At 44.6% G+C, this 25900-nt stretch overlaps 1 protein-coding gene across 1 annotated transcript in view; it reads right to left on the reverse strand.

The window, feature by feature from the left end:
• Nucleotides 1-9925: 9925 nt before the first annotated feature.
• UNC5C (unc-5 netrin receptor C) overlaps nucleotides 9926-25900 on the reverse strand; it is a 249945-nt gene continuing 233970 nt past the window's right edge. Inside the window, exons 11-16 of the mRNA XM_033060401.1 lie at nucleotides 22460-22628; nucleotides 20401-20634; nucleotides 15278-15427; nucleotides 14877-15041; nucleotides 10542-10720; nucleotides 9926-10307 (exon numbers count right to left, since the gene is read on the reverse strand). Of these exons, the coding sequence (XP_032916292.1) occupies nucleotides 10142-10307; nucleotides 10542-10720; nucleotides 14877-15041; nucleotides 15278-15427; nucleotides 20401-20634; nucleotides 22460-22628 (1063 nt within the window). The 3' untranslated portion in view covers nucleotides 9926-10141. The remainder of the gene's footprint in view (nucleotides 10308-10541; nucleotides 10721-14876; nucleotides 15042-15277; nucleotides 15428-20400; nucleotides 20635-22459; nucleotides 22629-25900) is intronic.

The raw sequence follows: 25900 nt of genomic DNA on the forward strand, positions 1-25900 counted from the left end.
GGCTTTTTTTTTCTTCCTTTTCCCTCACTGCAAAATAAAGTATTTTGTGTGCAAGTGGAAATGAAGTAACCATTTTGATCTGGTGGGTAATTTGAAACTGCTAGGACCCACAAACAACCACTGTTTAAGAGGAAATTCCTTGTGAGAAGGAATTAATAATTTGCTCTTTCATTTGTGCAAAAGTGAGGCGTCCATCTACAACCACAGCTGAGGGAAAAAGAAAAAAAAAATCTGTGTTGCCTTTTTTAAGGGAAAGTGAAAAACCTCAAAAGTGCCCGTTTCTGGAGTGGCAGTCATTTTTCCTTGAGTGTGAGGAAGAGGAGTGTGGTGCCTTGAGGCTTTAGTAGGAAGTGACAGGGACAGAGCGTGGGACACATTGGGTGGGTGGTGAGAGCTGGGTGGGCACTGGGTACCTGCCTCCAGCACTTCTGGTGCAGTGGGAGACACCAAAAACCAAACCATTGGCTCAGGCTTTATCTGCATGACTATTTTGGGTGGCCTTCCAGCAGCCTCCACACCTCTGGCAGCCACTGCACAGTAGTGCCAGGGTCATCTGCTGGGCTGGGGCTGTGCAGCATTGTGGTTCCCAGCAAGAGGAGCTGTCAGGGAGAAGGGCAATGGGACATGTATTTTCTGTCTATCCCTGTTCCTCCTTCCTGGGGCTGCAGCAGTTGTAGCAATGCTAATGCTACAGAAGGGGAAATGAGAGGTGAAATATACCCTGGGAAGTGTTTTCTTTGGAAAGGTTCTGTTCTTCATCAGATTACCAAAGCTGAGCTGCATGGGAGTTACTGGTTTACCCTTTTTTACCCTTCATTTGTTCTTTAGAATTTTCCTGCCTGCCTATGTTGTCTTATTAGATGGTGTTCAGCCTAATTTTGAAATAAGTCCTCACAAATGCTGCTTTGATTATGCTAAGCCTATTTCAGAACTGAAATAATTGCCATGCAGGATTTAGCCTCAGCATTTCTGTAGTGTTTCTTTATTTTTGAGTTTTTTTTCCTCCTTTTTGGACAAAACTGATTTATTTGTGGTAGGTAGGTATATAATTGGGGTTTAGCTTAACAGCTCCCTGAAGGTATTTCTAGCTGGAAAAATTACCATTTTATACTTTCAAGCTAACAGAGAAAAATGCGTTGTTCAAGAGAACCAGCAAGACCTCCATGATGATAGGTGTTAAAAAGCTTAATCAGAAGTCTTTTGTTCATTAGAGTGCTTATTCTGCAGTGCAGTTTCCCTGCCTGTACCCAAGTTTACCAAGCAATACAAAAAGAAAATCCCTGAGAGTTAATAATACACCAAATCATGACCCCAGGAGGGGCGATGATGGTTTTCCCATCCTTAAAAAATATTTTTGTGGCTGAGAGCAGTGTTTGTTCTCTCCTTGGCTACCTTGGCCTTGAGATTTGTGGGCTAAAGTGGGGACAGCCTAGCCTCTCTCCACCTTTTTCTCTTAGTGAATGGAGCCACGGGTTTCTAGTCTCATTTCTTCCAGCACAGGTGAGCCAGCACACCCTATGGAACTGAGATTTCTCAGCTCCAAAGAAGCAAATGGGACCTGCAGGTCCTAGGTTGCACAGCAGGGATGCTTCTTTCCTGCCTGTTTAGGGTGTTTCACCTCTACTCACCTCAAGTAGATTTTTTTGTTTTTTAAATTAGCAGGGCTCTCCCCCCAGGAGTGTTTTGGAGGGTGCTTTGCCAGCTGGCAGCACGAGGCATGCAGTGAATGCCCCTGGCACCTGCCATCAGTGTGTGTTGCAAGAGAAAGGGCCAGTCATTGGTCTCCTGAGCAAATCTTGCCTTTTTTTTGGTCCAGAAGAAAAGGGTATAAGATACTGGTTGATAGATCACATGAAGTGTGTATGTTAAATGTTCAAGTTTATGTGTTTTTATATATATATAAAAATTTATATATATATATATTCAGTTGCGAGTCTGGAATAGCTCCAGTATGTGGATTAAGAGTAAACTATTATGGATGAAAAAGCACTAAATATAATATTTATTTATGAAAATGCATAAATGACAAATCACTGCAACGGTGCTGTATAGGAAAATAGATAAATATAGATATATATATATATATGAGGAGACACACACTGAGAAAGCAAACAGTCTGCGGTTGTGTAACTAGTGCCTGCCTATTTTCTCCCAAGTCCAAATTTTGCCCTCAAATCTCCTATCCACTGTAATCTATTGTGAAGGGCTATTCCTAAGGCCAAAAAACAGCCTAAGGCAAGTGTGGAGTCTTTTGTGACTGTGATATTTGAGTTACTGCCTGCATGGGTGACTTTCTGCAGCACTCAGTGTGTCATTATTAAGGTTTCAGCACCTGCAGTGACTACAGGTTAGTATGTTTACTTTGCCAGATGTGGCCTTTAAATGTCACTTCCATATTTTGGCAGTTTCAAGGGAAACATTGATGAGGGCTTGGAAGTCAGTGGTAAAGATAATTGTGATTTTGGTGCCCACAGGTCTAGAAATCCACTTTTCAAATGTAAATCATTCAAGGAAGTGTAGTTTAGTTTTTTACTGGCATAGGTGAGATGGCATAGGTAAGTGGGAGAAGAAAAAAATGCCATCTAGCAACTGCTATCCTTTCTCTAGCACAAAGTTATTTCTATTAAAGAAAAGGTTGTCAATGTAGAGACTAAGAAATTAATTTGTGTTCTTTTTTGAGAACCAGTGCCTTATTAAATCTGTAAATACTGTAATTAGAAAACCTGGGGAACAAACTGTATTATGTTGTATTTGTTCAGATTGTATATGGTTGTTTTAACATTCCCCCCCAATAAAATTGTTTCCATCTCCCCATGACAGAGATTGCTATTTCCTTTTCATGTGCTTGAAAAGTACCATGGTTTTGTTTCATTTCCCTGGCTAGATTATTTTGACCATGCCTCATTTTATTTATTTTATTTTTATAAGTTTTTTTTTTCCTCTGAGCAAACAAGTAAACAGCAATATGTTGCATATGTTTCCACTGGCATAAAAAAGCATCACTCCTTTCACAAGTCAGTGAAGAGAAAAATAGTAATTAAAATAGTGTTATCACTAATAGAGCAGTTGCTCATGTTTTGTGGCTGATTATGTAAATCTGTAGGAACTTAGCATATTTTTTTAGACATCTCCCCCCTTCATTCTGCCACATCTTTATTTTTGACTACTGTTTTTAATGGTACAAGAGGAACAGGAGTAATCTCTGCACAGACTGAAGCTAGAATTCCCAGCCCCATGCTTCAGGTGAAAAAGTTTCAGCCTAAATACCAAGCATTAGCTGATAATGGCATTGCTTAATGCTGAGACATGGGGTCTGTAACTCTATATCTAGTGAGGTATTTCTGAGAATTTGTACTTAAAGCTGGAGCACTGTTCTCATTCTGCAGTGCTGCGCTGCAGATCCAGCTTAGTGTTTCCTAATGTTTAATTGCCTTGCTGGTTAATTCCAGAGAAGTGTGTAAATAATAGCAATTTTCCCTTGAGCTGCACAGCCCCTGCTGCCCTCCTGCTTTGCTCCAGACCATCTGGGCTGAGTGGCATTGCAGTTACTCTACAGCAGCCTTTCTACAGCCCCTTTGACCTGGCCACACTGAGGTGACAAAGCCCTGTGCTTGCTGCTCATTGCCCCTGGCATGCCACTGAACCCCACAGTTCTTACGTGCAGACACATTTCTTTTGAGGAGATTTTTTTCTTTTTTTTAAGGAGAAACTAAATAAAAGACTTCACTTCCGAGCTCCCAGGAACTAAACAATTGAACACAAGGTAGTGGTGTATTTTCCAGTTGCTTATAAATATAATTTATTACCTGTTTAAAAATTCTTTCTTACACTTTGTACATGTCAGGCTGACAGAATAAATGCAGGCATTTACAAACAGAGGGAAGGAGAAAAAGGGAGGGGGGTAAGAGGCACACTCAGAACTAGTAAACCACACCTCCACTGTACAGCAATACAAATAATGCAATGGCTAGCACTTCTCCTGTAGTAAGTCAGTCTTTAGAAAAGGAATTGCATAGAAGATACAGCAATAGGGAAATCAAAACCAAAAGAGTTCTCCAGATCTGAATAGCAAAGAAAACAAATCCCACGAACCCCGGTAGAGGTGTGAAAGGGGAAGAGAAGGGAGGAATGTGATACACCTGGGTCACACAGATGTTTCTTTTTCCTACTGGCCCTGCTTTACGTTGGAAAGTTACTGAAGATACCGTCTTTCATTTTTTTTTCATACTTTTTTTTTTTTTTCCCTCTACAACAATAACAGAATGTGTTTGAGAGGCAAAAACAGTCTACCACACAGATGTGTGAAAACAGTAATGCCACAACTTCTCTGTCTCAGCTGTGTCACACACCCTGGATTATTGGCTCTCGGCTCAGGTGTTTTTGCGAGATACCTTGAAAAATCTGCAGGGAGAAGAGTGTTTTGCCTCTCCTTCCTATTTTGTTTACTTTCCAGACCAATTTTACTTTGTATTGTGCTAGCTCCCAAATTTACTGTCAAGCGGTAGCCAGAGCCAGCTGGCAGCAGCCAAAGAAGCTTTGGGGCCCGTGCAAGCTTTTCTCGTCTCAGGGCTCTTGTCCCATCACTGCTGTGGGAGGACTCTCCTGATTACATCCCACTTCCTCACAGGCATCCCAAAGCTACTTGCCTGCCATGACATGGAATGCTGTGGGAGTAGAGGGCAGGCCCAAGGTGCAGCACACATAGCAATTCGTCTCTTTGTCAGCAGTTGAGGAGACTGAACCACTAATAAACACATTTAACCAGCACCACAGAAAACGGCAAATACTTACTTGGGATAGAGGCTTGTGGGAACTCAGGATTATCGTTGCTTTTTTTGTACAGACAGTTTATCAAAGGACTTTCAGATTAGGGATTTTCAGATTCTAGGGAGCATGGATCAAGTTTAAAGGACAAATAAGTAAACTAAATGCTCCTATTCAAGTAAGGAGCCTGGCCTACCAATCTTGAGGCTTTATTTCTGTGGCTTTATTTCAAATCCAATTCCAGCTACTTGCCAGTTTTTACTCTGTTGGCTTTTGACATACTGTCTATTTGACCATGCAGTGACAATACAGCACTGAATTTTGACCTTCACCTTCCCTTACAAAAGTTGGTAAAATAAGAGGATGCCCCTAAAAGCCTCCACAGGTAGTGTCCTTTGTTTTCTCCTCTTTTTCTGTATCTACACACACACACACACACACACACACACACACACACGCACACTTACTTTGCCTTTCTGTCCCACTTCAACGGATGTTGAGATACGTGCTTCAGCATTTAAAAATCTGCAGTGGAGTTAATTTTATGGACTCAAAGGTTTTAAACACAAGCCAAGAATGGATGGCAGTGGTGACCCCGAGGTCAGTAACTCATTGGAGTCATTGTGGGAGAAGAGCCAAAGGTTTGGTTTCCATTCACAAACCACTCATGTCTTTGCACCATCTGATACTGACCAAAGCAGCAAACTGAGTTACTTCATGGCCAGGTGAGAGCCAGTGTAATACCTGAAAAGACTTCTGAACACTCAGTAAGATTGTTTGCAAAGTGCCCTGGAAACAAGGTTAAAAAATCCAAGCCAACCTCAACAAAATTAGTGTGTTTAAAATAACCTCAGAGCTGTGGTAACTACTTGGTAGAGCATACAAGGGTCTAAGGGCCCACCCACCCCTCCCTTCCCCATGCCCCCTGCCCCCAAAAGAAAAAGGAAAGGAGAATTGAAAAGAAACTATTGTAGGTAGCAATACAAGACATTAGGACACTGTCCACAATGACAGGCTTACAGCATGTAAATACACTTATTCTATATGTAAGCAACTGAAATAGCAGGAAACCCAAAGAAAGGACGTTTTGCCCTGTGGGTATTGCAGACTTCAGCATGTCTCATGAGTGTCTGCATTTCTGCCAGCGAGACAGAAAAAAGTCTTGGTCTCCCTATAAAGCAAATCTTGACTGGAGACACCTTCACTGCTGCAAAATTTTCAAGATCCACTGAAACAGCACTTAGGTCATGCACTGTTTAGTGAGACACAGTGGATCAGTTGTGATCATAAATTTTGGAAAAAAAAAAGAAAAAACCCAACCGAACCCCAAATTTACCCTATACACCAACAGTCACCTTTACAGGAACACAACACAAGAAGAACTGAATAAAAAAAATAAGGTGAAAAGGACTGCCTTCAATAAATGTTTCTTACTCGGAAATTAAAGGTTTTCCTTGAAGTCAGTAGATATTTTATATATATTTATATAATATATATACTATTTATAGTGCTAGCGATCAACATGAAATGAAGAGATGATGTGAAGAGCACAAAACTGCTCCGGTTCAGAGCCAAAGGTGAACAAATAAAAGGAAAAGTGTTGTAAAAAATAGTAATAACTGGAGGATAAGAAGCCTGCAGCCTTTTTTTTTTTTTTTTTGCTTGTTTTTTTTTTTTTCTTTTCTTTTGAAGCAGATGTGCTCACCTGACATAAAATCTTACAACAACTTTTAAGAGTCAGCTCTGCCTGCCCAGCATCTTTGTCAGAGCCACCCCACAGGAAGCCTTTCCCTGTGCGATGTGGTGGCAGTGACACAGTGGAGCCGGGGCTCAGCCCCACGAGATGGCACTGTGTCCATGCAATCCAGGCACAGGGACTGCTGCTGGGTTTGTTCCCACCAGAAATAATATCCCGAACTGATCTGGCCGCCCTTGCTTCCCACCCGCTCTCCCTGGGGCAGCAGGATGGGCATGCTGTTGTGAATACCACCAGCCAGAGCTCTGCCACTGCCACTCCTCCCAGAAAATAAAAAAAAAAAGAGCAAAATTAATGCAGGGAAGTGTGAGGTGAGGTGGGAGCTGCTGTTAGCAGCAGTGGCAAAGAATGGGTGCACAGCTGCTGGGATGAACTGTGGCTCTGTGGAGGAATCTTCCCCTGCTGCTCCCTGCCCTGTCAGAGCTGAGGAAGCCCAAGGAGCTGTGCTGGGAGCCTGCAAAGGCCTCTGGAACCAGTGCTGGAAAAAACATCCAGCCCATGATTGCAGCAGGGGATTGCAGATGGTTTTGGGGTGGAAGAACAGCAGCTTCACCACCCAGTGACAGTCATGCTGCTGCCCAAGTCATGTTCACTGATGAAGGGTTTACATTCTTGACCTCCAGCCACCTCTGTGGATGGTCCTCTTAATCAATGTGCACTTTTCCTTGCAATAAATCCTCTCTACTGTGGTGCTGTGAAAGGAAAATGCCCCAGAACACTGTGAGAAAGTTGTTCATCTGCCAAGTTGTTTATCTTGCAGAAGGCATCAGAACACAGGTCAGAGGGCTGGCCAAAAGAGCATCAACTCACAGCAGTACAGATAAATGCGAGAGACTTTGTGGCCCTGATCCTGGTGAGAAGGATGCACCTGCTGCCAACCTAGAAAAATCTGAGAGCTGGGGAGCACCAGCAACCCTGGGGATCAACCAACACAGACTGAGTTGAAAAGGCCAAAGGGTTGAAGGACCATTCAACTCCTGCACCTGCCTTGGAAGAGGAGTCAAGGAAGGACTCATGGGAAAGGTGAAAAAGCACGAACTAAACACGACTGGTTACACCTAAAGTTGGCATGGCAGAGAGAAAAGCTGAGACCTACCATTAAGAGCCATTTAAGCCCTCTAAGGTAACTAAAAGATGTGGAGAAAGGGCAGAGCTGGAAGCCCCAGCCCAATCCTCCAGAAGCTGAAAGCAAAATTTCCATTATCATTGCAGTGGGCTGCACCAGATGCCCAAGCTGAAAAGTAAGATGGTTGTTCATTGAGAGGCTGCCCATGGCATCTCCACATTAAGAGAAGGTGGGCCTTACACAAGCAAAATGCACACAGATGTTGAAAGTTACAATGCATGTCCTCCGGTCTCCAGTTTTGACTGAAATGCTGGCTTGCAAACTGCCTGGTTACCTCTTACAAGGAAGGGAACTTTTTGTGCATGCTGCCTGGAGGTCAATCAAAACCTAACTCACTCTCAGGGAGCTGAGAAATTGTAAGCAAAAAGTGACAAGCCTATGGAAATGTCAAATGGAAAAAGAGGTCAGATGAAATTTTCTTTTCATTTTGACCAATGACATTTTGAGTTACCTTCAAAGGTGCAATCTGGAAAGCCTTGGGGAAAGCAAAACCAAAACCACAAAAGAGAACAAGCTAACTCCAGTTAGTAATGCATATGTGGGCAGGGGCATGCATGTGTGCACATCAGCAATAACCAGGGCCTGGCTGGAAATCTGGAGTGGACAAGCTGGAGCAGCCTTTCTGTGCCAGACACTAATGACAGCCCAGTCAGGCAGTAAAACTACTGCAATCCAGTGTGCTGTCATGTAGCAAAGTCAGATTTTTCACTGAACAGAACAAAACATGTTTTCAGTGACAACTGTTTTTGGTTTGCTCCTTTTGCAAGGTTCCCACCTCACCTGTTTTGTGAGGGTTGTAGGGGTACAAGTGCTCCCTGGCCAGCCATCGAGGGCTTCACTGCCCTGGCCAGACAGCAGTTCTGGTAGGAGCAGCAAAGGCAGCAAACTGCAGCACTCAGGATTTCAACTTCACTGCTCCACTGGCCCAAGGAACACAGGCTTCACAGGCTGCAGCAATGCCTGGAGATCTGCCAAGTGCACCTCACACAAGTGACCCAACAGAGGGCTGGGCTGTCAGCAACCCTGGTGCAGTAAGCATTGCTGGAGGTGGTGGGTTTCAGTGAGTCCTGCAGCTCTGTGGGGAACTAACAGGAGCTGCTGGCTCTTAGAACACTACAAAACAAAGCAAAAACTATGGAGGCGCACCTTGGATGCACAAATCAGTCGGTGGATGTCAATATCTCCGTGTGCTTTTGCACCTGTGGTCGGGAACCAGGGTCTGTGTGTATTTGGACTGGGAGGCCATCTCTGGTTCACAGCCACCTCAGGACAGGACTGCTTCTTGGAGCAACCTGGAAGCACCAAGGTCGTGCAAAACACGCCAGGGTCAGACTTGGTGGGTGAAGATCAGCAAAGTGTCACCAGTTGATGCTGCCTTGGCACTGGGCATGGAGCACAGCAATGCTAACACGAGGTGAGCAGCCTCTCTGGGCTGGTAGGGGACTTTGGAGAAGTACAATGACAAAGGGAAGCACAAACAGCATAGAGAGGGACATGTCTTAAAAGACCTTCAGGGAGGGGACAACAGGTTCCATAAAACCAGAAATTATTCATTCTGCTGCTGACAATATTAGAAATAAAGTAATAATGGTAATAATAATAGTCATTACAATCTTGCACTAGATACTAATCAGTAAACAACTATCATAGCAACTTCTTTTTAAAATTTTTTCTGGGTTTCTCCCCCTCCCCTCCAACCACTCTGAATTGCATATCTTGCCCCTCATATAGCAAAGGGGTGGAAAGGGTGTGAATTGAAAATTAACTCAGATCCTTCATTCCCCACTGTCTTAGAGCTATTCTCCACACAGGCTGAGTGGGACTGTCTTGGGGAAGAAAGGGAACATTTTGTGTGTTCCTGCTTATCAGCCAGAGTACCTGCTTTCCAGATGCACACCCTGATTTTCTTGGTTTGTTTTTTTTTACAAGTAGGTCTAGGAAACAGAACAATGACAGGAGGATCATTGCAAGACAACCAATGTGCAGAATTGTAGCCAAAATCTGAATTCACCAGAAACCAGTAAGCTGAAATAGCCACAACCAACTGTCCATAGCCTTGTCTACAATGGCTTTAAACAAAAAATATAAAGAGCCATGGACAGTTTCCTTACCCCTGTCCAGAATTTGATGTAAACAACATCCATAGAAACTGGGATTGTTAAGAAAGTTTATCCATATATCTGGATAGCAATAAAAAGCGTTTCCTAGGAAACTGTAAAAACCTGTACCAAGCAGTGTACAGCCAAGCCGAGAGGAACATTAGGTTGATTTATATTTTCAAGGTACAACTTTGCATGATCTCTTTCTGATCCTGTGACAATGTACAAGGAGAGCACGTGTGAAGGTCAGGGCTGGTTTTTTTTGTTTGTTTGCTTTCTTCTCTGAAACGTCTCTTGTGTAACTCATTGGTCTGGGTTTTCATTTCAATTCTTGTTTGCAATAACAGGGCATTACCACTCCCTGTGTCTGTCCTTCCTGGTCATGCCAAGGCTGCATTAGTAATTTCCTTCTGCTGCCAAAGAAACAACCGTTTCGTGTCTTCCCATTTCTTCAAGAACTGCTGCCAGCATGCTCAGGTTGCCATCAGGGAAATTCTGGGCTTCCCAGAGATCCAGGATCACCCCGGTGGGACTCGATTTCGTGGCAAAATAATTTAAATACCTGCAATGAGCCAAAAGGAAACTTGTATTTTTTTGAGCTGCATTGAAACTGCCTGAATTCATATGATTTCAACCCATTCCTGTTGTTGGTGCTCTCAAGGTGCTTGTCCCCTGTGCAGTCAGCCTGACCAGTCTGTACATGTGCTTCCAGTGGGACTTTCACCAGGACGTTTTTGCACATACCCCCCTCCCTAGGAGCTTCCCTGCCCTGTCACATGTGGGCAGCCCTGCTCACCTGTCCAGTTTCAGCTTGTGGGCCAGCATGCGCCAGTCATGGCCCCTGGTCTGGGGAGCATCCAGGCTGCTGCACAGCTTCTGCCTTATCGGGTGTGGGATGCTGAAAGCACTGGGCCCCACAATGGTGGTGATGGTGCCCGCTGAGTCCAGGGCAGGATAATCAATGCCAGTAGGTTCCTGAGATTGGAGAGACAGAAAAAAAGCCTGAACAACCCATCATTTTTGTTACTGAGTGAAGAGACAATTGTAGAACGACATTCCTCTGAGACTCAGGGCTTTTACTTGCAGCCCTCTGCTAATCTAGTAAATACTAACATAAAAATGTTAGTCCACTGGAAAACAGAAATATTTATATTCAGCTTTGGGTACAGAAAAGGTTTTTTTCCTCCTCTTTTTTTTGAGGGTGAATATTTCTATAGCTGGACAAAATGGGCAGCTTAATTACAGTAATTTCACGATTACAAGCCGTACTGATTATATGCTGCACTTCCGGGGCGTCAGCAACGTTTCGTTTTTCCTCCATAAATAAGCCACACCGGATTGTAAGCTGCATTTTCGTTCACAGTGAGGATCCACGTGCAACTTTCACAAAGTTGCCAATTAGTAACAGAATTGTGGGATCATGGAGTTTACTGGCTTGGCCCTGATTGGGACGGCCGCCAGGGAGCGGCCCCAGCCCCACTCGCTGCTGCCGAGAAGCAGAGGAGCGGTGTGCCCGGCCGGTGCCACCGGGAGGAGGGAGAGGGGCGTCCCTGGCTGCTCCCATCGGGAGGAGGGAGAGAGGCGTGCCCGGCTGCTGCCGCGCCCCTTGGGGCCGGGCAGCGCTGCCGCTGTGCCTCCACTGCCCCACTGCCCGGGGTCAGGCAGGCTCCGCCTCGGCTCAGGGCTGCTGCTGGCTCAGACTTCCGGGTTGGGAAATTTCCAAAATTTGTTCATATATAAGCCACTTCTGAATGTAAGCCGCACTTCTGGTTTGGGAGCAAAATTTTAGTCAAAATGGTGCAGCTTATAATCCTGAAATTACTGTAATCACTTACTGGAAATAATGAAGGATCAGTCACTGACACATTTCAGAGCAAGTTGCTACTACTAGAGCAGAACTGGGCTTTCCTGGCATGGCTGACAAGACCTCCTTCCCAGCATCTTCCCAAGCCCCCAGTGTCCTACCGAACCAGCACCAGGCTCACACTCCTGACATCCCTCTGGCAGTACTCAAGCTCTCTGAAGCTTCTGATGCTGTGCAGAACACAAAGACAATACCACCCCAGGCATGAGCTGAGCCCTCATGTTCATGAGGATTTGACTCTGGAAATAGATGGAGAGCATGTGCTCAGGGCAGGAGGTGGGGTAGATGGGGGGCAGGCATCGCCCCCTCTCCCCAAGACAAGTGCTGTGCTCCAAGGCAGTGTGGCAGCATGTGTTTCACAGGAAAAGTAATCTCCAGAGCCAGCTTGTCCCCTGCAGGTGTGGTGCTGATGCTCTTTGATGTGGTCCTCCCAGCTGGACAGGTCCCCATGACACCACTGCTAACACCACTGGGAATAACAGCAGTTGGCTCTTCTGGCCAAGGATTTTGGCCTGGATGGATTTAATGCCCACAGGAATGGTAGCTGGTGGGACAATGATAGCTGGTCAATTTGGATGGTTTGGTTTGTTTAGGAACAATGAGGTCCTGCAGGGACCATGATGGAAAAAGCAGCAAACGTGGCTGGTTCTGCCCTAATGCTGCTCAGTCTATTTCAAAATTTGGTATTCTTTTCTAGTAGAAATGGAGGAGCTGATTCTCCTTCTCCTCTGCCAAATCACAGCCCCGGGCAGCCAGAAGCAGTTGTGCTAAAGATTTGTCATTAAATGTCAATTTGTTTTCTCCTCTGTGAACTGTCTTGTTGCTTCATGTCAAACTGGCTGTTGGGAAGGAGTTGTAATACCTGGAACAGTCTTAAAGCCAGGTGGCTCCTGGCTGAAGCTGCAATCACAAACCCCCCAAGGATTTTGCTGGAGATGCTCACAGTCCTGTGCAATCTCTGGTTTACCCCCCAAAAATGTATTCAGAAATGGAAAGGGGAGAGCCAGTGTCCATGAGCAATGCACAGAATTAAGCCCTCTGCCTCCACTCTTTCACCAGTTAATTCTCTTCCACTGTATAAATATGATTTTTCTTTTCGTTTTTTTGTTAAAGACATGGCATTTTAGGAAATCAGTGAAATTTCTAACCAAGGAAGGTTTTCACCACCCTGTAATGTCCTCAATTAAAATGTTGAATGTGGCATCTGTACTTGGGTGCCAAGGCCCTGGATCACAGACTGTCTGTCCCAAACCCAATGTCCAACAACCTGGCAGCAGGCACTGCCCAAGAGCCAGGAAAACAACGTGCCTGAGGCTGATGCTGCCTGCAGGCTCACCTGCACTGGGAGGTTGGAAGCTGCAGTAGGGTGGTGGCAGTGGCATTGCAGACAGATAACCTTTTCTTTTTATTCTGGGTCAAAGGACACAAGTGCTGCCCTGGCTCTCAAGGTGGTCTGAGACTCCAGGGGCTTCAGGATTGCTGCAGAAGGGGCCCAGGTATTTGGAACATTGCCCTCTGGCTCTTTCGTGTGACTATCAACAGCACAAGATGAAAATAGGGCTTCAAAAATGAACCATGGGAGACCTTCATTTGCTTTGCAAATGTGCATGTTTTGGCACTCACTGCATTTGTATTTTTGAAGTCCCAATGGCTGAGACTGCATAAAGCCAGTATAAGACAGTTTAATCTGCAGAAGTTTTACATCCTTTCCGGGACACTAAAAATAAACACATCAAGGGAAACTGTGTTGCTAAGTTTTTCTCACAGGGTGACAGTGGCAGAGAGACAGATCCAGCAATAAGGAAAGATGCCACCACAGTCCTGGAATGCCTAACCCCTAGCTGGATACCACTAGCCTAACCTCAGAAGAAAATGTGAGGAACCAGAGCTATGGTTCCCGATCTGATGTCTTTATCACACTTCTTAGAAGCATACATTGGTTTCCAAGTAGCAGTTATTACCCTTTCAGGTGATTACCCTTTCATCAAATCCCTGAGTTACTTGATTTTTCCCTAGTTGACCCTATATTCCAGCTCTTAGCAACCCAAGGTCCTCCTGTTCCTTGCTGGAGTTTGGGAATATCACAAGGTGTCAACAATGAGGGGTAATTTTGCAGGAGGCAGCCCTGATCACAGTGGTATTATTCACTCCCTCTATTCATCCTTGATGGATAGGATCACAGTACAAGACAAGAATATTATCCTGTTCCCTCTGAATCTATTACCAGGCCCTATTACACACAACCAGCTGAAGATGATTATAGTGTATACTTGCATTTCATTAAAGTTACTTTCAGTTCTTTCTCTTCTCTGTGAGGTTATATTGGTGATTACCTCAATACGGCACTTATTACAATAATTGTTTATGATGCTTGTTTTACCATCTGTCCTTAATGCTGTGCAGTCCCCAGATGAATCTGTAACTTTACACCCACTAACCAAGCAGATGTTATGGGTAATGGTGCTCACTGTCAGAGCCCTACAGCACAAGTAACTTTTGTCTCTGCTCTTGCAGCCCTTCTCCAAACCAGCCAGCAGCAATTGCTGCCTGAGAGTCTGCTCCTCGTTGCTACCAAGGGTACCAGGGATAAAACCCCCCAGCACATTCACTGAAGTCAGCCCCAATCTTGACTGCCTCAAAGAGCAAAAATTCTCCAGGTGCTACACAGCATTGGCAAAGATGTCCCCAAACTTATGATAGTATTTCTTCTGGAAAATGTCAGCTATCAAAAGAAAAATTGCCAAAGAAAAAAGTCAGGATTTGTAGTAGTAGGAAAATATAGGAGAAAAGTTTACCGTAACCAGACTATCTGATATTTCCTACTCTACAGTAGCTATTACATGGGATCAGAGGGGAGTGTGGCTCATTGAACACATAGCACTGACATGTTCCTATTGTCTTTTTCTCCAGGGAATTATCAGGCATGAAGGGACTGCCAAGGAAACAGGACCATAAGAGTTTAATAAGATGTTGTAGGGCATGGTAGGCAAAGAGCACCTCCACATAGACACAGAAAGGCAGCACTAGTAGAGAGACCAAAGCTGCTCTCCTCCCACCCTTGAAGGAGGGATGCTTCCTTCCAGATAAGAGAAACTAAGGAAAAGTGAAACAGGAGAGACAAAGCAATCTTAATCTATTCTTTATGTCCATACCAGCAGTCAGGAGCAAAATGGGAAGCACCGAAGAGGCAGCAATGGGAAAGGTTTTGCCTTCTTAGCCATCCCATGCTCCTGAAGTTGGATAGAAAAGTACACAAATGTCATTTACCTCTGAGACAGAGCAGTTGAGTTGGAAGATCTGTCCTTCTCCTTCGACCTGCCGCACACACAGTTTGCACACCAGTTCCTGGGTATTCAGACTGAACCTTTCCAGTGTGAAGGTGCAGTGCAGGTTCCTCTGACATCCACTCCAGATGTGGTAAAAAGGAATTTCCTGCAGGACGAAAGGAAAAAAGTAGAGTTGGGGGGAATGTGGGACCAAGGCATAGATGCAGTGTGACCAGAGACTGCAGGATCTGTGCTAATGTGACTGCACATGGTCCAGGGGAAAAAAAAATGTCTATGGAACTACAGCCTGACTCTACGGTGTTTTTAAAATACACCTGTGTGAGACAGCATTTCTTTAAGCCTTACTGTTAGCTTTCAATGTGCATGTTTTGTTATGCTCACCTGGTATTTAGCCAGCAGCTTGCTCTTCCAGAGAGAATGGGCAATGTCATGAATGGAGAGACGGAGGTTGTGGGTGCTTCCCTTGAAATTCAAAGCTTTGGGCTCTTCCAAAAGCTGCCCACCCATCTGCTGCTCAAGCTGGAGGACCTCCTGCAGTATTGGGATAAAAAGAAGAAAGTGGTCAGATTTCATCAAGACAGCACACTGGTCTTCTGAGACCTCGAGACTGCGTGCTGCTGATGCTGTAATTTGTGTAATACAAATTTTTAAAAAAATACACAGGCATCACACAGAATTGTGTGTCCCTGTGAACTGAACTGCATTAGTTGATCTGATTATAATCCTCCCACATCCTTCATCCAGCAGGAGCCCAGCAGGGATGCAGGCACCTCTCCTTTGGGAGGCACAGTGTTGTCTCACGTGTCCTATAAGCAGAAGCTCAATTCTGTGCTATTAAATGGAATGTGAAGACTTTGCATGCAGTCTCTGTTTGTGTACAGAAACAGATCAATCTCTGTTGCACATCAAACTGGACATCTAATGGTAGATTTACTATCTTGTGTTTGGAAACTCTTATTTGTGCAGGTCCTGCTGACATGGGAGCTGTGCATACCACTGGTCTGTCAGCTCACGGCCTCCTGAGGAAGTGCCCCGTGACAGAGCAGGAGATATCTCCACAGGAGATAACAGATACTCTGACACTGTCCAGCAGGATGGCATGTAAGTACCACAAGACACTGTGATAGAGCATTTTGTTCCTACAAATGCACAGGTTCAGGACTACTGAAATATTGATCATGTGATCAAAAGCTAGCAAGCCAAGAGTCTGGTTGTTTTATGAAGCTAAATATAAGCTTGCAATTAATAAGACCATAGTGGAATGTTTTCTATAAACAGCCTAATTGTGGACCACATGGAAGAAACAAGTATAACAGCACCTCCATGAGCCCCGTTAGAAACCAATATAGCCAGTCTCAGTCACATTTAATTAAAAGAGTCAACCAGCCAACCAGTCTCATGGGGCCAAAGGCAATCACACACAGTGGAGATGCTCAAGGAATACAGGGGCACACAAAACTGGGATTCTGCTCCAGGCCAAATAAAGGAGCACCATTTTAGCTAAGCTGTTCCTGCCAACATTAAGGGAGGTAGTAAGCATATAAAAAAAGCATCCGGCAGATCCTGAAGCTAAAACAATGTTCTTTTATTGGCCATTAGAGAAAAAGAAACAAAATCAGGAAACCTTTCAGATTAAGGTTATGCCAATGAATCAGTTCCAGCTTCTTTCCAGTGCCACCTAATTACTTCATCAAGATGTCTAAAGAGCAATCAATAGTAATTATCTGATTGCTATAGATCTTCATTATGTTCCAATTACCTCCCTGGAAGGTCCAGAAGATGACTTGTGGAATTGTATGAGCTAATTGCAAATGCCATCTCTCAGGCATGCAGGACAGGGGTGCTGAGAAACTGCTCCTGCCCGTGCTGCACCAGCTGAGAAACTGCTCCTGACCATGCTGCACCAGCTTTGGGAGCTGCAATACTGGGGGGTAAAACTGCAGCATGATGCTGCACCATCCCAGCCACCAGATCTGTGTGTCTAAATTCAACATCTCACTTCTGGTAGCTACTCTGGGCCACTGTAGCCCTTCCACATGCTCTAACTGGAGGATGCTAAGCAGCCTGTGCTTCTCCCATGCCATTTAGCTAATTAATTCAGAATTAATTTGAAGCCATGACTTGCATAGCCCTTCAAACATGCTGGCTGGCTCCTGCCATACAGCCTTTTTTTTAGAGCAGTGTTTATCCCGCTGGCTGGCACCTGTGTGTCCTTCTGAGCCAAAACCTGAGCTGCATATTGCTTGCCCCATGCTGAGGTGGCTGTGGTCACCCTGCCCACTGTCTCTCACCATCCTGCAAGGCAGGATTTATTTCCTAGGAGAGGGAGCTGTATAAGGCATCACTCTGTCACCCGTGATATCACTTGTTAAAGCAAACAACAGTGCTCAGTCCAAGCTGTGCCTTTCTTCAATAAAAGGAGAAATATGCATTAAATAACACAGAGAAGTTCACAGGCCTATTGTGCCCATTTTTGGGTGTTGTTTTTAAAGACAGCTACTGTGCAGCACAAGGTTGGGGAATGTCACCCCGCTGCAACCTGAAGTCCTTCACATGCCCCCTCTGTGGGAAGCAGCTGTTTCCATGTACTTGGCTGCTCAGCCCCTGCCATGCTGCCACACACAGGTCACATACTTCCATCTCAAAGCCACACATCAATCAAGAGAGGAAAGTAGAGGGATTTCTTTATCATATTGCTTTCTTTCTTTTTTTTTCTTTTTTTTTTAACCTTGGGCATCCCCTTCAAAGTGCAAAAATTGGCTTTAAAAAAGAGGCCAGCGCTCAAGATCACAACTACCCTCATCCTAGCTTCAAAAGCATTTTTGTGAACATCCCATCCAGGTGGCTCAGGACCCTGTGGGGCAGAGGATGCTGCATGTGCTCCACAGCCAGGAACCTCACTAAGCTGCTCCCACAATAACTGAGTCCATATTGATGGCAAATCATTACACTTCCCTACTGTACTGTGGGTGCTGGCAGCTCAGCTGCAAGTGCTTACTCTGCATGATGAGAGGGAAAAGTCTGCTGGATAAACACTGCACTGTGCTTTATACTCCAACTACTTGTCTTCCTTTGGTGGCTGTTAAAACACATTCAGCATATGGCACACTCATTCGTAGCTGTAAATAATAACAGAATGCATTTGGTTGTCTATTAAAAAATACATACAATCCCCTATAAAGGCTCTTCCAAAGCTCAGGCAATGCAATATGGGAATATTGCTCTTCCCTACTCTTGCTGTGCTTTGCCCAGAGCAACCAGCCTCAAGACATTGAGTTGTTGCAGCTGGTGCATCACCTGCTGCTTACAACTTTTCTTTCCTCTCCAAAATACTTCCAAACCCCAGGATCTGCTGGCCCAGCCCTGTCTGCACAACTTGTCCCCACACCCAGTGGTAATTGCCCTGTGAATGCCTTCCCTTTGGCAATACAGCAGTGCCAAGGATGACCTCCCAGCACGGCAGGGGCTGCTGCGGTACCAGCTGCTGTGAAAGCACGTGCCAAATACCCCAGCCTTCTTTTCTTCTATCTAAATAGCCATAGCTTGAGTCTACACAACACTGTTTAGCTGTGGGATGTTTAGTACACACTGGTTTGTATGTACCAGTTCATATATGCCTAATTATACACACTGGTCCATAGCCAGCCCTTCCATCTACTCCTGTTTTACTCATCTACAGCTGGTCTAGGCTTCTTTTTCCTCCATCTTCTCCTTCCCCAGACCTTGCACTTCCAAAGAAATGTAACTCATGCATTCATAAGGGTATGTGGCTAGCAAGTAGATGTGCTTGTCCTCCTGCAGACCACCATCTAGCTGGGTCTTGAACTCCACGGGTGGGGTGCCTCCCCAGTCTTGGGGTAGACATGCCAAAGAGAAAGAAAATTGAAATGCATGAATTTGACATAAAAAGCAGTAGGAACTGAGTGGAATGGTGGCCTCCTGACTTTGCTCACCTTTTCTTGCTGAACTGCAGTCTCATTTTGGGATCTAACTGCAGCAGGATCCCAAGGACTGACCTGTTGCCCTCCCAGATTTTGGCTGCAGCCTCTCAGGTAAACGATGGTTCCCCTGTGTGCCTTTCCTGATCCCTTCTGCCATCGGACTGAATTGGATTAACTTTACCACACAACTCTCCCTACAGTCTATTAGAAACAGACCAACAGCTCCTGAGTAATTCCTAATTAGATTCCTCAGCTCTGACTGCATTAGCTGGCTGGCCAAGGCCCCTCCAAATCAGTTATTATTACCTCATGCCTTGTCAAACCCATGGAAAATTGTATTATGCAGCACAGGCATAAAACCATCAGGACCTTTGAAGCTTGATTGCTATGAAAGATCCTTTTCACTTTTTTTCTTTTTTTTTTTCCATAGAAAAACAAAAGGGAAATTAGACCAGTGAAAATAATTTTTTCCAAAAGGCTGGTTACACCAATGCAGTGACAGAGAGTAAGCTCCCAGAGGACAAAACCATGCTGAAGTCACCATGTGCCTGCTTCAACCCTTACACTTTGTTGCCTTTCTTACACATAAAAGAGCACCCCCTCAGCAAAGCCTAGGATATCAGACAGTATCAGGGAGGACAGCCAAGTGTGCTGCTCTCAGTGATGGAAGTCACCCTTCTGAAAAACACAAGCATCGCCCAGCCAGTGTATTTGCATTTAAATCCCAATAACTCCCACCTAGACCTGTGGAAACAAAAGCATGCACAGCAGCAGGATGACTCTGCTTAGTCAGGCTTTGAAATCATTTTGTCTCAAAGAAGTGAAGTTGCATGACCTACAGCTAAAGGAAAACCCCCACCTTTTAATGAACTCAGTTGTGCAGTTGGAGCTACATATTTCATGAGTGCATCTATTATAGATATCTTCTGTGTAAGTACAGGTATTTATAAAGAGAAATAGCAAGTATGGTTACCTCTCTGCTCATCTGCGTGCAGTGAGTGTGTGCTTGTGTGAATTACGCAGGGAGAGTAAGGTCATCCAGTTAGGGATAGCAGCAGCTTTGGTTTATTCCAGTTGCGAATTCCCAACACAAAAAGTTGCACGTGAAGAGGTGAAATAAAGCAGTATGAAAGCAGGCAGTGATTAACGGGCCAGAAGCTTCTTTTATCATTATCAACTATTTACAAAGAAGCATTTATATGTTTCCCCATCTCTGGGGAGCTGGCACTTAGCATTAAAAATACATGAATAACGAATGAAGCCCTGTGTACCTTATGGCCTTTTAATAATGCAAAAACCTTAGGATTCAGGATATGATACAGGTAAACAAAGGAAAAAAGACTGGTGGGTGGAAAATAGTGTGAGATCCCTATGCAAAGGACAATTTATAGCGTGTGAGGGTTAAACTGTAAAACAGCAGCTTGCTGTTAAGCCCTTCTTCTAATCAGAAAAATAACCCAGGGAACATGAATACATGGAGCAGAAGGTCCAGTGTCTGCTATTACTGCAGTCCTGTGACAACTGAGGAGGGAGAGGGAGAGCAAGCAAGAGAGCAAGAACCACCTTAAGAGCATCCTGAGTGTCATCGAGGCAGTAGACTCGGATGCTGTACTCCAGGGAAGAGCAGGACAGCGGTCCAAAGATGGCCAGTTTGAGACGTTTGGCTGCTGCCTTGGTGATTGATTGTCCCACCAAGGCATAGGTGCTGAGGGTTTCTGTCAGGATATGGCAGGCCTCTGGGTCCAGCTGGATATAGCAAGGGGTAGTGAAGTTTTCCTCTCCAACCACCACCACATCCTAAGAGAGAAAAGACCAAGTTACAGCATTTGACTCCTCAGAGCTACTCTCCTTTCAGGTAGCAATGCCCCTTTCAAGCCTGGATGATGCAAAAAGTCCTTGGTGTTTGCCCTTTAGATTAATCAAGGTCTAAATGTCCTGCTTCCAGCTTTTCTCCTGTGTAGGCACAGGGAGCAGGTTTCTCTGAGGTGCTGGTGATGATGTTGGAGGTTGAAAACTCCCCCTTTAAAAGAACTCCAGCTCTTAAAGCCCTGAGCAGAGTTAGGCAAATAATGAAAATATCACCAAGACTTTACTGAAAGAGATATTGCAAAACTAATCATTTGATGATCATGATTTAGCATCAGTAGTCTCAGGCATGCTGAATAAATAACTGCCCTTCACCTCCTAAGCACGACAATAAGGAGTTATAAAAACTCAAGGAAGGGAAGTAACCTCTGTGGCGGCCAAATACCACATCTATATGAAATATCACCTGCTGCTTCCTCAGAATAATCCTCTGTGACGAGACTGCAGGATGAGGAAATAAAATACTGCCTGAATGCAGATGACCTCCCCACCCTGGGCGTGCAGGGAAACAGCTCCCCTGCCAATTTCTCCATTCAACCCTGCGTGTAATATCCTGCACGCAACACAAGGTGCTTTGAGAGGGAGCAGAAGTGAAACGTCAGCAGCGGGTGACAGCCGCCTCTTGCAGAGCCACTACGTGCCACACGATGCTCAGCACAACTTGCCCACTTCATCCCTGCTGCCTGCAGCTCAATGTACACACCTGGCAGCTGAGAAGAGTGGGCTCAGCTGGCATCAGGTGTTAAGCTTGGCTCAGGAGAGGCAAACCTGCCATGTTTGCAGAGGTGGCACCACCTTTTTGGAGGGCAAGGTGCTGCACCATGGCCACGCCAGCCCCTGGCTCTGGCAGGAGGTGCTGCCCCGAGTGATGCTGCAGGGCTGTGCATGAATGTGTGTGCACACGGGCGTGCGAGGCTCAGCTTGGAGGAGCTGCTCCAGAACTGACAGGAGGAAGAAGGGATGACAGGATGGTCAGGGGCTCCACGGATGCTGCATACACAGCAGGGTGTGTGCAGGACAATCTCTGCCTAGGGCAGAAAGAGGATGGGGGGAAAATGAAGAGGTGCCAGGAACACACAGACACAAATAAAGAACACACTTGTGGTGCCACGAGCTGGGCTGTGGGGTGCAGATTAGCTGGCAGAGCTGTGTTGTGCTGCACGTTCCTTCCCAGCAGGAGGAAGAGCCGGTGCCACAGGCAGGAGGACAAACACAAGAGGCTTTTGAAGACAATGCTGGACATGGCACTTCTACTGCTATCAGCCCAACTGCCTTCAGAAGCCAGACTGACCCTATTAAACTTATCAGTAGGAGAAAGCGCCCTTGCCAAATTAATTATGAGACCAAACTGGTGGCAGCAGGGACCTAGGAGCACAGGGCTGGAGAGGAGGGCTCTGTCAGGATGGCCCAGCCTTGCTGAAAGCATCACTTTCTGCTCCAGTTACAGCGGGAAGATCCTTTTGCCACACTGCCTTGAGACATTCTCCTGCTATACTACTGGCAAGGAACCACCTCAGGCTCCCACCATGGAAAACTGCTAGTACTAGGATGTGCCAAAGCGCCCCAAGACAGATCTGCATGGGCACATGGCAGCTTTGACATCTCGTAGGGAAGGGCACTCCTGCCTTCCTGTAGCAGCCATGGGCCTCACATGGAACCCCCAAAATACAGGCATCCAGGTTCAGAAAAGCAAGTAAAGGACTAGCAGAGAGCCCTGCATGCAGCCAGCACACAGGCTGGAGCTCTGCAGCCTCACCTCCCATGGTCCCTGGGCAGCTTGGTGCTTCAGCTGGATCTGCCAGTCCTCTGTGTTTGGCTCTGCACAGTGGTGCATGGTTAAGATGACGGGCCGGGTCAGCAGGGCTCCTGGTGGGCCACAGCTCACCACCGGTGTCAGCAGGGTCTGGCTGTCTTCTACAGGTGGCCTGGCAAGGAGACAGAAAGATGGATACATTAAATGAGTCAAAAAAGATTAAAATGTTCATTTAGGTGCTTAAAAATAAAAAAAAATCCCTTTCTTAAAATAAAAAAGATTGTGCAAGAAAAATTGGCAGGTTTTGTTTTTCCTCCATTTTTTCCAAATCCATATTTATTTCCTTTTTTTGCTTGTTTTTGTGCCAAATATCACTAGTGCCAAAATGCAGGTTTAGGTGTCAGCAAATTACAGGCCATATTTGCTGAGTACACTCCACTCTGAAGGATCCTTGCAGATGGTATGCAGGGGTTTCATTTCATCCACTGCCAAAATGTGGTCATTGCTGCATTTGGCAGTTGTTCAGTAACACACAAAAATGAATGGTGGCTCTTGTAGGCACCACTTGTGAGAATTATTTACTGTCAGGACAGAGAAAACTGATGAAGAAAGGAAGATGCTGAACTTAAGCATGTAAAGCATGGCCAAAAGTGGTACAGTGCAGTTTGAGTTCTAAGTCATCACCAAACCCCTGATACTCCGTTTTACTTTAAAGGTATTTGGATCTACTAGAATGGCTATTACAAATATGCCTGCAGAGACCAAGTGTCACTGCTGGTGAGGGAGAAAGGATGAAGGGATGGTAAGGAATAGTGCAAGGGTAAAATACACTTGTAAACCCCAAGATTTCTAGTGATCACCCCGAGTTGTTCAGCTAAAAACACAGGTATTATCCAGTGTGCTTGCTGCCAGTCATTAGGAGTTGGTGTTATGGGAAATCATATGAATATTTAGGATACACAACATACTCTCTGGTTTGAAAATGATAGTGTGTGTGCATGTGTGTGTGTGCACATGTGTGCAAGTGCAAAACATCTCAGACCAACTGCTGAGGAGCTTGAAACAAGAGGAAGCATGAGTGACTTTAACTATCCCGACATCTGGTGTATGACAAATACTGCTGAATGTGCCTCATCAACTGCTTCCCTAAATAATAGAGGACAAATTCATGATCCAGAAACCAGCAAGTGGGAGATTAAAAGCATTCAATGTGATCAGCACTTAAAATCCTGATCTGCCCACAAGACCACATGTGCTCTGCTCTGGCTGAGGATTTGGTCCCATGCTGTATTTCCAAATAAAAGTACATCTGCATCAGTCTTAGAAAAATTAGTTGAGACAACACTGCTGGTTTTTTTCAGCAAGTCTTTGTCTTTACCAAGAGAAAAAAAAAAAACCAAAACCAAAAACAACATAGCTGTAATCACAGAATCATAAAATATCCTGAGTTGGAAAGGACCCAAAGGATCATTAAGTCCAACTCCTGGCCCTGCACAGGATTATCCCCAAGAGTCACACAATGTGCCTGAGAGCATTGTCCAAACACTTCTAGAATTCTGCTAGACTGGTGCTGTGACCACTTTCCTGGGGAGCTGTTCCAGTGCCCAACCACCCCTGGGTGAAGAGCCTTTTCCTGACAACCAACCTAAACCTCCCCTGACACAGCTTCAGGCCATTCCCTTGGGTTCTGTCACTGGTGACCAAAGAAAAGAGATCAGTGCCTGCCTCTCCTCCTCGTGAGGAAGTTGTGACTGCAGTGAGGTCTCCCCTCAATCTTCTCTTCTCCAGGTTGAACAGATGCAGTGACCTCAGCCAATCCCCACATGGCTTCCCTTTAAGACCCTTCACCATCTTCATTGCCCTCCTTTGGATGCTCTCTAATTGTTTAATGTCTTCCTTGTAGTGCGGTAGCCAAAACTGCTCACAGCCACGCCAATGCAGAGCAGAGCAGGTAATCTTAGATGACATTTTCAAGGAGGCCAAATCAGGACAGAAGTTATTAAGATATTGAATTTATCACACCTATTCTGGCTATTGTAAATATATGTCCATAGGACTAATTTAATTTTGTCCACTTTAATTCTCCCTGCCTATCACATTAATTTCACAGAATGAAAGAAAAACTTTGGAGAAATCCTTTTTCAAAATGGAATGAAGGCACTTTTTAAAATTGCCCATTGTCACAAATGTTGTAGAGGTTTTTGTAATATCTGAGAAAAAAATGGTCTGCATTGAAAAACTTAAATCTATGCAAATCAGTAAATCCAGATGATACACATCTGTGGAAATTAACTGATGAGTTTACTAAATGACTTAACAATTGTTTCTGAAAATCCATGGACTGGAAACAAACAGCTGTGATATAGATGTCTTTCAAAAAAAATGTAAAGTATAACAATCTAGACAGCTATCATGCAATGTGCCAGCTATTTTAGCCTAACAAACAATACACACAATACACAAAATAAATGAAACACTAACTGACAGAACACCAAGTCTAGCTCCTCTTGCATACTGCAAGGAACTATTGGATTCAGATTAAGATGAGGTACTGCTTTTTTGCAAGGCCAGACTGAATAAATAAATAATTCGACAATTTTTCACTGAAATATTCCTTCTTTTTCTGACTCATTTACATTGTTATTTTTTCATAAAAAGCAACAAGAAACTTAAACAACACTCAGAGTGGTTTTTAATGGTCATCAGCCTTAGGAACTGGTGGATATTTGAACACGCTTCTATGATCTAATTCAAGAAATTTCAAGAAATAGTATCTTATGAGGAAGATCTCTCAAAATTATAATATATGTATGTAAAGCAGACATGACCAGCTATAAACTTAATCATCTAGTTAACCTAACTTCATCTGAAAGTACTGACCCATGAAAAAGAAAAGAAAGAAAATACAAGCTATCATAGATTTTTGGACTGAATTACAGAACAAGCAGTCAAAAAGAATGCAGGAGTGAATATATCATGATTGCCTTAAAAAAATTAACATGGTGCCTTTTAGGTGAAAAATGAGTTAAAATCAACAAGCACTGATGCCTGCAGTCAAAAACCCCAAAAGGTCATTAAAATAATATGGTACTGATAAATCATACAGTCTGAAGTTGTCTCCAAGTAAAGTTAAGTTTAGCCACTGCTTTGTGCCAAAATTTTTTTAACTGTCAGATTTTAGGACTCTGGGCACGATTCTGTGCTGCAACATTTTATAGTTGATTAGAACAAGAACAAAAAAATTATGCAGAGCACCAAGTCAGGATGTGTTGCAGACTGCAGAGTGAGGAGCTGAGATGGGAGCTGAATGCAAGGATACAAAGGACATATTAAAAATACCAAGGCTTAACATTTTTCCCCCAATTCATAAACAACGTCTTTGTCACCCGACTTAGAAGATCTTCTATTTTTTGCCCCAACCTCGGTATTTATAACAGAGAACAG

Source organism: Catharus ustulatus, chromosome 5 (genome assembly GCF_009819885.2).
Source record: "Catharus ustulatus isolate bCatUst1 chromosome 5, bCatUst1.pri.v2, whole genome shotgun sequence".
In the NCBI taxonomy this organism is placed as follows: Eukaryota; Metazoa; Chordata; class Aves; order Passeriformes; family Turdidae; genus Catharus; species Catharus ustulatus.